The sequence below is a fragment of the Oncorhynchus keta genome, chromosome 27 (genome assembly GCF_023373465.1).
Source record: "Oncorhynchus keta strain PuntledgeMale-10-30-2019 chromosome 27, Oket_V2, whole genome shotgun sequence".
Lineage (NCBI taxonomy): Eukaryota > Metazoa > Chordata > Actinopteri > Salmoniformes > Salmonidae > Oncorhynchus > Oncorhynchus keta.
Genome location: NC_068447.1, coordinates 28704876 through 28715870, shown reverse-complemented (window position 1 = coordinate 28715870; position 10995 = coordinate 28704876). Strand labels below are relative to the sequence as shown.

The following is a 10995-nucleotide window of genomic DNA, read 5'->3' as shown; positions in this document are numbered from 1 at the left end:
TGACTCTGTGTGATCAGAGCCTCGGAATGACTCCTCTGACCCATCTTTAGCGTTGAGACTGAACGGGTCCACAACACTGGTTGGCACCTCCTTCACCATGTTGGGCGTGTCATCCTTCTGGTCACTAAAGAGCCGGTTGGATGCCCGAGTGGAGGTCATCACGGCTATCTGAGTCCTCTGTTGCATCCCCCATGCTGGAGGGAGTGCTAGAGAGCACCGACTTTGGGTGCTTGAAGAAATGCAAAAGTGTTTTTAGCTGCGCTATCTCAGAGGATAAGTAATCAACCTTCTGAGTGAGGCTCTTATTTTTAGACTGTTTTACCGGGGGGGGGGTGCCATCGGTTTTGTGGGCTGTCCCCCTTTTGGTGGCCTTGGGTGGGTCCTGGCGAACACCGCCAAACACTAGTAAATTATCTGTGAAATCCAGGCCCTCAACCTTCACAGGCAGGATGGTGCAGTTAATACAGGGGTCAGAAAGGGCCTCACGTAGGTGGCCAATGCCTAGGCAGGCGGGGCACAGGTCATGACCATCTTCTACTTGTAGTTCAGCTCCACAAGAGGAGCAGCCATGTATGCCCAGCATCATGGTGATGCAGTGTTCTCTCAGCTCAGAATGTAAAGAAAATAAATGACAAAATATTTCTTAAGCAATATACTAATTCATCAAATTAAGTAATATAATAGTAACCGGAGAATGTATACACTAAGGGTAGAGAGCTACAATAATTTCAGGTGAGCCTAGCTATGACCACAGGGCAACTGTGACCTGTGGGTCGGAGTCGAAAATTGCCCTCTAAGGCTGTGTGACAGCTCATTCATACCTCTCCCCTTTATGGGAGGATATCGGGCTTCCATGTCTTCTGCTGACTTAGCCCACCAGCTAGTGTGTGTGTGATACTCAATTGGGCGCTCTAACAAAAAAAAATACATGTATTCAAAGAAATATGGAAGACAGTTGGGAGGAGGCGATGACAGGTGGGACCATTCTTGCCAATGAGGGCCGATTCGAGTGCGTTATCAGGTACAACTCCGACATTTTTCTCAAAATTGCTGGGATGTCACATGTCCTACTTATATCAGTACACTCGCAACAACCTAACTATGCTTTACGAAACGTATATTTGATTAAAAAAAACGCACGTAGCAAATTATCCATGACATCTTTCGATAACTAAATTCGACAGTCATTGGGCCCAGGTATCCATCTCTTCCCATATCCACCAGCATCAGCATGCGTCGAGACTTTACGTCTTGGCGACGTTTGACTTGAGAACAAACGCACGCAGTTGCATTTAAATACATCGCCTCGCCGGTAGATTTCTCGAATGAACTGAGAGTAGTAAACATTGACGTCTCTTGAATTAATATATTGGCAGCACCTACGCCAAACCAGGGTAAGTCATTTATACAGCAATATTTGCAATTGAACACGTAATTTAACTAGCTAGCATTTAGTTAGCCAATGGCATGGATGGGGCGCAGAGGCCGGGGTTAGATTGAATGCATATCTCTATGCCAATGGTATATGGTGGTTTAGTTAGCTAACACGACTGAGTTGAGCTGGGGGAAATGTTACCAGACCAGCTAGTTAGCCACCCACAGATAGTTTGCGCACTATTAATATGTACCGTAGCTATCTAACATTACTTTTTCTTTACTAGCTCGATAAGCTAGCTGTTACGTTGAAAATGACAACCTAGTTAACGTAACTTAGAAACGTTAGCTAGCTAACTTTCATTACAAGCAGACTTCATGACTAACTAACGTTGGCACATTTATTTGATAGTAATTTCAGGGATATTCTAGCTACCTAACTTGGGTAGCTTACACATCTGCAAGACAATGCTTGCTTCTATCCTCGTAATTTCCACTCACCAATACGTCTAAATCAACTACCCAACGTTATGAAAGCTAGTCCAACTGAACTAAACTACCTAGTTAGTTACCTAGCTAGCCAGTGTTCAGAAGGGATTCTGTCTTTGGTTAACAGACCTGGCTGCAGCTTTCTTCAACTTCTCCTGATCATGATCATTTCCCTTCGTTTCAGGAATGGTCCCCACTGAACCAGTAGTAGGTTCCCCCCCCAACCTAACCTGTTGTATCTCTGACATGATTATATGGCATAGAAATGTCCCCCCAAAAATATCACCTGTGCTTTTTCTAACGTGACATGAAGTTGAAATCAACATTTCTCCTTTTGTGCTTCAACAGAAAATGGCTGTGAACGTTTACTCAACCTCAGTGTGCAGTGACAACTTGAGTCGTCATGACATGCTTGCCTGGATCAACGAATCGTTACAGATCAACCTTACTAAGATCGAGCTGTTATGTTCAGGTAATTGGCAGGTTATGGATGGCACAACTGCATTTGTTCTTCCATTACTTCATAAGGTATAGATTGCTTATATGGTTAGGGAAAATGAAAGTAAATCCTGTAATTTATGTAGCCTGAACGTTAAGCCTACTTTCCTTTAGTGTCAGTATGTCATCATAGAGGAATAGTTCATTAGCATTTGTGTTGACCCCTGGTGTGCCTGTCCTCTCAAGGTGCGGCCTACTGCCAGTTCATGGACATGCTCTTCCCCGGCTGTGTGCCTTTGAAGAAAGTCAAATTTGCTGCAAAACTAGAGCACGAATTCATTCACAACTATAAGATATTGCAAGCTGGCTTCAAAAGAATGGGTGTCGAAAAAGTAAGTGGGATATTCCATTTTCCCTCTCAGCATGTCCTAGGCTCTAGTCTACATCCAGAGCTCTATTTGCCAGGCTGAATTATATATTTTTGAACTGGTTGCTTTTGAAGCATATTGATCCTTTTGCTTTCTGTCTTAACCATGTGTTGGCTTGTAACATGATAACAATTCAACAACGGCATGTTGTTGGACTTACACGTCTGAGTTGCCCGTAGTGTGGGTTTGTCTGTGTGTGTACCAATGATGTCAGCTGTAGCAGCTCTGCCACTGCTTGCTAATTGTGTTTACTGCTGAGCTAGCATGACCTCTCTACAGTGGCTCACTGATATTGACTTTCCTGTGCCCGCAGAGACAGGACTGTTGGCATCCTATGCAGTCTCCACTCTATTAGTCATTGGTTCTCATCCAGCAGTTAGATGGTGTATTTGTTGGATTCGGCTACTGCGCAGTGAAGCGCTGTCCTGTCTTTGAGAGACGGAGAGCAAAACACTTCAGAGCGAGAGTTTAGAAATGGACAGTCCTCGTCTCCTAGTCTCTGTGTGTTCTATCCACATCCCGACAGCATTTGTAACGGTAGTCACTACCTCTGCGATGCCTTTTTTGTCTAAATCAACTGTGCATAATGTGGACATCCACTAGTGTTAATTTAACCCTTTTTTTGTGGTGTTTAATTCACTTACCTGGTGCTTTGTTCTTTCCAAGATCATCCCTGTTGACAAGTTGATAAAAAGCAAGTTCCAGGACAACTTTGAGTTTGTGCAGTGGTTCAAGAAGTTCTTTGATGCCAACTATGATGGGAAAGAGTACGATCCTGTGGAGGCTCGCCAGGGCCAAGACTCCATGTCCAACCCCGCCATGTCGGCCCTCAACAAGCCCAAGAAAATCCTCAACGCTGGTGAGAGTAGCAGCTGAGCCTACTACTCAGCTACTACTACTACTAGTAGCTGAGCCTTTTTTTAAAAAAATATATTCACTGTGGAATTACTTTTTAGGAGTGGTTCCCCTACAGAAGGTTCTAGGTGGGCCACAAAGTCCCAAAAATCAACATCTTGAGACCTGTTGAACTAAAATTGTCAATTGAAAGAAACAAAATGAAAATACTTTTAGTTTTGGGGGAGAATGGAAACACTGTAGGAGAAAGAATGACTAGCAGCAAGAAATGGCTTCTGTAAGCAGTCTAGAGGTGATTTGTCTTTCCATACTTAAATCTACTGAGCTTGTCAATAGCAACCTCTCCCCATCTCTTTTCTGACTGGTTGCTTGTTCCCATCAGCATCCCAGCGAGCAGCAGTTGCCAAGGTAGCACCAAAAATGGCGTCCAGCTTGGCGCGGAGACCAGGGGCTGGCGGAGGTGACGAGGAGCGGGCAGAACTCATTCAGGAGGTACTGTCATCCATCCTTCCATTAATGTGCAATGTCTTATTTAGAAATGATAACAATTGGTTTGACTGAAGCTCTTGCCAAAGTTCAGAGATGCAGGTTATATCATCTGTTTCCCACCTCCCTCTTCCCAGGTAAATATACTGAAGTCCACCATCCAGGACATGGAGAAGGAGAGGGACTTTTATTTCGGCAAACTGAGGAACATTGAGCTCATCTGCCAAGAAAAGGAAGGAGAGGGTGATCCCACACTGCAGAGGATCGTGGATATACTCTACGCCACAGATGTGAGTTTAGTCAACATTACACACAGCCTCGCTGGGTCACTTCATCTTTTTTTAGGTTTGAGCCCATGTGTTTTGGTTCAAACAACTGCTGATGCCTTCTTAAAATTCAGTTTGTGGAATGGCATGTATGTAGCTCAAACGGAATGCTAAAGTATGCTCATACAGCTTGTGCAGTTTCCTTCCTTGAAATTCATGCGTGCTTAGATCAGAACTGCGTCGAATAAATGTCCAAACACTAGTGTGCTTGATTTAGCTTACTTTGCACTTTTGGGACTATTCCATTGGTGCCTTCTATACCAGGCAAACCAAATGAAATGCCACTCAAGTGTTTGAAAAGTACACTACAGGGCCTCCTGGCGCAGTGGTTAAGGGCGCTGTACTGCAGCGCCAGCTGTGCCATCAGAGACTCTGGGTTCGCGCCCAGGCTCTGTCGTAACCGGGCCGCGACCGGGAGGTCCGTGGGGCGACGCACAATTGGCCTAGCGTCGTCCAGGTTAGGGAGGGCTTGGCCGGTAGGGATGTCCTTGTCTCATCGCGCAACAGCGACCCCTGTGGCCGGTCGGGCGCAGTACGCGCTAACCAAGGTTGCCAGGTGCACTGTGTTTCCTCTGACACATTGGTGCGGCTGGCTTCCGGGTTGGATGCGCGCTGTGTTAAGAAGCAGTGCGGTTGGGTTGTGTATCGGTGGACGCATAACTTTCAACCTTCGTCTCTCCCGAGCCCGTACGGGAGTTGTAGCGATGAGACAAGTAGTAGCTACTAAAAACAATTGGATACCAAGAAAATTCAAAAAGAAAAAATATACACTGCCAAAAGAATGCGGACACCATCATGGCCATAAATATGGAGTTGCCCCCCCCCTTTGCTTCTATAAGAGCCTCCACTCTTCTGGGAAGGTTTTCCTCTAGATGTTGTTGGTATATTGACTTGCTTCTATTCAGCCACGAGTATTAATGAGAGAGGGCACTGATGTTGGGTGATTTGGCCTGGGTCGCAGTCGGAGTTCCAATTCATCCCAAATGTGTTCGGTGGAGTTGAGGTCAGGTTTCTGTGGAGCCAGTCAAGTTCTTCCACACTGATCTCGGCAAACCATTTCTGTATGGACCTTGCTTTGTGCACAGGGGCATTGTCATGCTGAAACAGGAAAGGGCCTTCCCCGAACTGTTGCCACAAAGTTGGAAGCACAGAATCGTCTGGCGTAGCGTTAGGATTTCCCTTTACATGGAAACCCATTTAATGAAGCTCCCGGCAAAACAGTTATTGGTCTGACATTGCTTCCAGAGACAGGTTGGAACTCTGTAGTGAGTATTGCAACCGAGGACAGGTGACTTTCAATTTTTTTTTTTTTTTTTTACGTGCTTCAGCACTTGGCGGTCCTGTTCTGTGAGCTTGTGTGGCCTACCACTTCGCGGCTGAGCCTATGTTGATTCTAGACGTTTCCAGTTCACCAAAAACAGCACTTAAGGTCGACTGGGGCAGCTCTAGCAGGGCAGGAATAGCCAAATCCACTAATATGAAGGGATGTCCACATACTATTGGCTGTGTAGTGTATTTGGCCCAGGTCAGACGTTGATCTCAATTTGAGTGTATTTCCGCTACGTAGAGTCCTATAACCTGATATGTTCCTCTTCATCCCTCTCTGTGATCTCAGGAGGGCTTTGTCATACCGGACGCTGAGTCAGAGGACCAGGAGGAATTCTAACGTTCAAGACTGGATCATGCAGCTTTTAATACAACCCCTCAACCCACCAAACCCCTTCAATCAGCTACAACATCTCTATCCTCTCCCTATGTACAACACCCACTCCAGAAAATGTATCATGTTATGCGTTCGTGATCTCTGAGTGGACTGTATATCAAATGTTTGTTTTCTGTAAAATCAAGTTGAAATAAGTAAGTGTGTGTGAAGTACCTATTTTGAAAGCCCTTCTCTGGGTCATCCCATTGGCCCGTATCAGCATCATGTTAGAAGGCAGCCATTCTTTAAAAACAATTTTTTAAATTAAATTTTACTCTTTTTTTTTTTTTTTTTCCCCAATTTCCTGGTATCCAATTGTTGTAGTAGCTACTATCTTGTGTCATCGCTACAACTCCCGTACAGGCTCGGGAGAGACTAAGGTTGAAAGTCATGCGTCCTCCGATACACAACCCAACCAAGCCGCACTGCTTCTTAACACAGTGCGCATCCAACCCGGAAGCCAGCCGCACCAATGCGCCGGAGGAAACACCGTGCACCTGGCCACCTTGGCTAGCGCACACTGCGCCCAGCCCGCCACAAGAGTCGCTGGTGCGCGATGAGACAAGGACACCCCTACCGACCAAGCCCTCCCTAACCCGGGCGACGCTAGGCCAATTGTGCGTTGCCCCACGGACCTCCCGGTCGCGGCTGGTTACGACAGAGCCTGGGCGCAAACCCAGGGACTCTGATGGCACAGCTGGCGCTGCAGTACAGCGCCCTTAAGCACTGCGCCACCCGGGAGGCCCTGAAGGCAGCCATTTTGGCTCTATTTGGGTCCAGAAGAGTGAACTGTCTGTAAGATGTCACTTTTTTTGTTTGCTTGTCTTTCCCCTCAATTTCTGTGTTTGTTCCAGGAATTGGCGTTACAAGTTCATTGGAACCTGCAGTCACTTTTGTACATAGTATTTTTCTTATTTTACCTGTTTTCTAAATTATCACTGTCTTTGCCACGTGTAGCAATTGTTTTCTGGGTCTGAGCAAATTCACTTTAGTGATCGTGGGACATTTTTGCTTTACTAACCAACTGTTCATATCTCTCAAACCTAGTTGAGTTATCTACTTTCATTTGGTCTCCTCCTGTTTGGACATTATTTTTTTTAAACGTTTGCAATCCTTTTTATTCTAGGAAAGTGGCATTTTTTTCCTCAAAGATTCAGGTCAACGTCTCTTAGTGTGGCTGCAATTCTCGGGACAGCTCATAACAACCTGACGATATAGTTACGAAGAAACATGTTAAACTACAAGTTTATGGTGTAATATTTTGTGTGTTTTGTCTCTTGGATGTTGGAAGGCATGTGCACTGTGGATGCCAGAAACTCTCTGGTCCCAAGCATATCCCAAATTATCCACTGTTTTTGTTTTTTTGTAATTTCTCTTGTCTAAAATTGTTCAGTTGGCAGGGGATGAAGTTTTAACTTGATTTAGCACCTCTAGTGTCTGCATCTTCTTAGGGAATGCAAAAGGGGACTGATGTTTTTCTATGTTAATTTATTTTTTTTAACTCCTTTCTTGCATTTTAATCTCTCATGATTATGTAGCCACTGCACCATTGACAGGTTCTAGGCCCAAAATGCTGATGCACAAATAGAACTGTCATTCTCTGCACTGGAAGATCAGAGATTTAAAAAAACAATTAAAATAAAAAAGTTTCGTGAATTACAAACATTTGCCAAAAAGAGAGTACAAAGTCACATATGTAGGTTATGAAAGGTATTTAACAATAAATACCTTTGCCTTATTCTTATATACCTTTCATAACCTACATATGTGACTTTGTACTCTCTTTTTGGCAAATGTTTGTAATTCAATTTAAAGAATTGTCATTTCAGATCTTGTTTTCTTTCTGCTGCTCTGAATGGACGTCTAGAGAATCTGGCAAATAGATTCAGTCTTCCAGTTAATACAATGCTCTTACAGGCCAATTTACATGTGGATATCATTGATGGTTAATTTGAAGTGTTCTGAACTTATTGGTGTACTTAATCTAACGCGTGCCACCCATCTGTTGGCTGAAATGACCTATCTGATTAATTAGAAGTACATAACTGACAAGTCCAAAGTCTTGCCTCCTTACAAGGCCTGTTAAATAATGTATAATAAATTGAACAGTAATGCCACAACAATGTGATCTATAGCATCCTTTGGTTGTGCTGATAGCTGGGCATCAGCTTTGCATTGTCGTTTTTTTTATGAAGGGGATTTTCTGATGCTGAATATGTAATTAATTGTCTTGAAGCCCATGTGGGAGCTGCACATAGATTTGACCATTGTAGTGTACTTTAGTTTTCTGGCACTAAAACGGGACTTTTCTGGGTAATGAAGGAAGTTTGAAGGTCGTGCATTTCGGAACGTTTTTGCATGGTGATGCCTGGCTGTATTATTTATTTTTTTCAATTACGTTTTGGTCCTCGTTACGTTCTTCAGGACCACAACCCTAATTTAATTTGTCTACTTTTTGGGATTACCATGTCCAAAACAGTGTTTCAAAATGTATTGGGATATGAATGTGTATGTTTTAACACACAGAAATAATCATTGACTGTTAACCTTGAGTCAAGAAATGTTGTTTTGAGTGATCGTTTAAAAACATAATTGTCTTTTTTGAACTTGGCTTGTTTGACTAAACTATCCTGGTGGCAGATTTTTGTGGGTATTTTGGTCTTAAACACGGGTCATGTTCCAGCAGTCTACACCCAATGGTTATGTGCAACGTCATCGACTGCGCAGTCTATCAGTTTGCTATATATGTGGGTTGCAGATATTAAACACTTATCCAGGAGTTGAGATTTGGCAGACATCTATAATGTAGTCAGTCTGGAAGGTGGAAATTGTTTTGGTGAAGTGCATTTTATATACAAGGCAGAACCCCGCAATGGCCTGTTTCAATCTAACCTGGTGCCAATCTTGACCTTTAACCATTGAGTGTTAGCTATTGTTTCCTGATTGTATAATTTTCTAGATATTCTGAATGATTGGTGTGGTTATTGGAAGGAGCCCTTGCAGCTCTTGTGTTTTTGGGGTGTGAAAGATCAGTGGTGTCCATCAGATCTCCCCTGTGACATCTGTGCTGACATTCTGGTACACTGTGGGCCTTGTGTCAGCTTTTGCTCTTTTTATTATTATTATTATTTTTTTCCGTCTGGGTTTTTTTTTTTTTGTGTGTTTTATTTACATTTATTGATTTAATTTTTTTTTATTTCAGCGGGAAATGTGTTTAATTCTTTCTGATTTACTTAAATCATGTTAGCCGACAAGTTTCTTACAAACAAAACAGTATTTCAATTTTTTTCTTTTCTTCGTTTGGCTGTTCATTTTTGTTGCTCTAATATGATATATGGCAGAAAAGGTCTGTTATTCGGGTTGACAAAACAAGCAGTTCTAGTACAGAATTTGAAATTCACATTTCCAGGTCAACTTGCCAGATTGGAATTCCATTGCTGTGACATCATAAAGAGTGTGCATTATTCTGGAATGTCAATTATTTAGTGAAACTCAATTGTTGAAAAGCCTGAGACGACAACAAACCAACCATATGGCCTAATGTTAGTCATGGGAAGTACTTCGCCCCAGGGCAGCAATACCAACATAATGAAGGTATCTTCAGAGGCCTGGTATGTGCATTGAGTGATGAGATTGCTGTCTAGCCATTTACACTGAGGATCATAATTTTGTAAATGTTTATCACAATTGTCTGCATAAATAACTTTTCTTCCAGGTCCCCTACTGATGGAGACAAGCACAAACAAAATGGACCACAGGTATAGTGTAAAGACCACTTGTGCATTACAGAACCTTCTACTGTATTCTTCTTGGTCTGATTGTCTGGTTGTGAGAGATGTAAAAGTACTGTTATTCCTTCTATCCTGTCCCTTGTTGTGTAGCCGACTGCTGGCAGCGGGTGCACAAAGAGTGAATCCCCAGAGGAGGGCGAGAAGAGGAACCAGGGACGTGTGGAGGACCAGATCAACGAGGAGCACCTTCAACGGATTGAGGCCATGTTCCATGAAGCAGACACCGACGGAGGGGGAGGTACATAGATTCCGTACCTCTCATCCACACATCTCCTGTTGATCCAGTTCTGATAGTGAAATCTACTAGCTTGACGTCTGTCTATATGCGTTATAAATTAACCTGGATACAAGGATACCGTTCTGATGTCTCACTCCTCATGAAAGCTTCTTGACTATAGCAGTGCCATCGCTGTGCTCATTTTCAACACCGTCTGAAGATACGTTGTGGCATGATCAGAAATACAGTGGGGCAAAAAAGTATTTAGTCAGCCACCAATTGTGCAAGTTCTCCCACTTAAAGATGAGAGGCCTGTAATTTTCATCATAGGTACACTTCAACTATGACAGACAAAATGAGAGAAAAAATCCAGAAAATCACATTGTAGGATTTTTAATGAATTTATTTGCAAATTATGGTGGAAAATAAGTATTTGGTCACCTATAAACAAGGAAGAGTTCTGGCTCTCACAGACCTGTAACTTCTTCTTTAAGAGGCTCCTCTGTCCTCCACTCGTTACCTGTATTAATGGCACCTGTTTGAACTTGTTATCAGTATAAAAGACACCAGTCCACAACCTCAAACAGTCACACTCCAAACTCCACTATGGTCAAGACCAAAGAGCTGTCAAAGGACACCGGAAACAAAATTGTAGACCTGCACCAGGCTGGGAGGACTGAATCTGCAATAGGTAAGCAGCTTGGTTTGAAGAAATCAACTGTGGGAGCAATTATTAGAAAATGGAAGACATACAAGACCACTGATAATCTCCCTCGATCTGGGGCTCCACGCAAGATCTCACCCTGTGGGGTCAAAATGATCACAAGAACGGTGAGCAAAAATCCCAGAACCACACGCGGGGGACCTAGTGAATGACCTGCAGAGAGCT

General features: G+C 43.3%; 2 protein-coding genes across 9 annotated transcripts in view; both read left to right on the top strand.

Moving 5' to 3' along the window:
• Positions 1-857: 857 nt before the first annotated feature.
• Positions 858-9570, top strand: LOC118364199 (microtubule-associated protein RP/EB family member 1-like). Of its 3 annotated transcripts, none has more exons than XM_035745520.2 (7): positions 858-1021; positions 2212-2335; positions 2548-2693; positions 3396-3588; positions 3967-4076; positions 4208-4360; positions 6012-9570. In XM_035745520.2, exons 2-7 carry the CDS (start codon positions 2215-2217, stop codon positions 6060-6062), a joined length of 774 nt encoding a protein of 257 aa, XP_035601413.1. In that variant the 5' UTR covers positions 858-1021; positions 2212-2214; the 3' UTR covers positions 6063-9570. The 3 variants fall into 3 exon arrangements, with proteins under 3 accessions (XP_035601413.1, XP_035601412.1, XP_052338071.1); XM_035745519.2 differs by lacking the exon at positions 858-1021 and adding an exon at positions 1110-1394; XM_052482111.1 differs by lacking the exon at positions 858-1021 and adding an exon at positions 2035-2070.
• The window catches only part of LOC118364196 (WD repeat-containing protein on Y chromosome-like), a 21966-nt gene continuing 20516 nt past the window's right edge, over positions 9546-10995 (top strand). For 5 of the 6 annotated variants that reach the window (XR_004821532.2, XR_004821533.2, XM_035745511.2 and 2 more), the window contains exons 1-3: positions 9574-9709; positions 9814-9856; positions 9980-10127. Coding sequence is in view for 4 of the 6 variants with exons in the window: in XM_035745511.2 (XP_035601404.2) it covers positions 9639-9709; positions 9814-9856; positions 9980-10127 (262 nt within the window). In the remaining 2 variants the exon portion in view is untranslated. Of the gene's footprint in view, positions 9710-9813; positions 9857-9979; positions 10128-10995 lie in introns of all 6 variants that reach the window. The other variant, XM_035745512.2, reaches the window with a different exon arrangement.

Bases quoted from the DNA above. Each gene is read 5' to 3' on its own strand.
- LOC118364199 (XM_052482111.1), top strand. From the start codon at position 2,050: ATGGTCCCCACTGAACCAGTA. The intron at 2,336-2,547 runs GTAATTGGCAGG...TGTCCTCTCAAG, and splicing joins GATCGAGCTGTTATGTTCAG to GTGCGGCCTACTGCCAGTTC. The intron at 4,361-6,011 runs GTGAGTTTAGTC...CTGTGATCTCAG, and splicing joins ATATACTCTACGCCACAGAT to GAGGGCTTTGTCATACCGGA.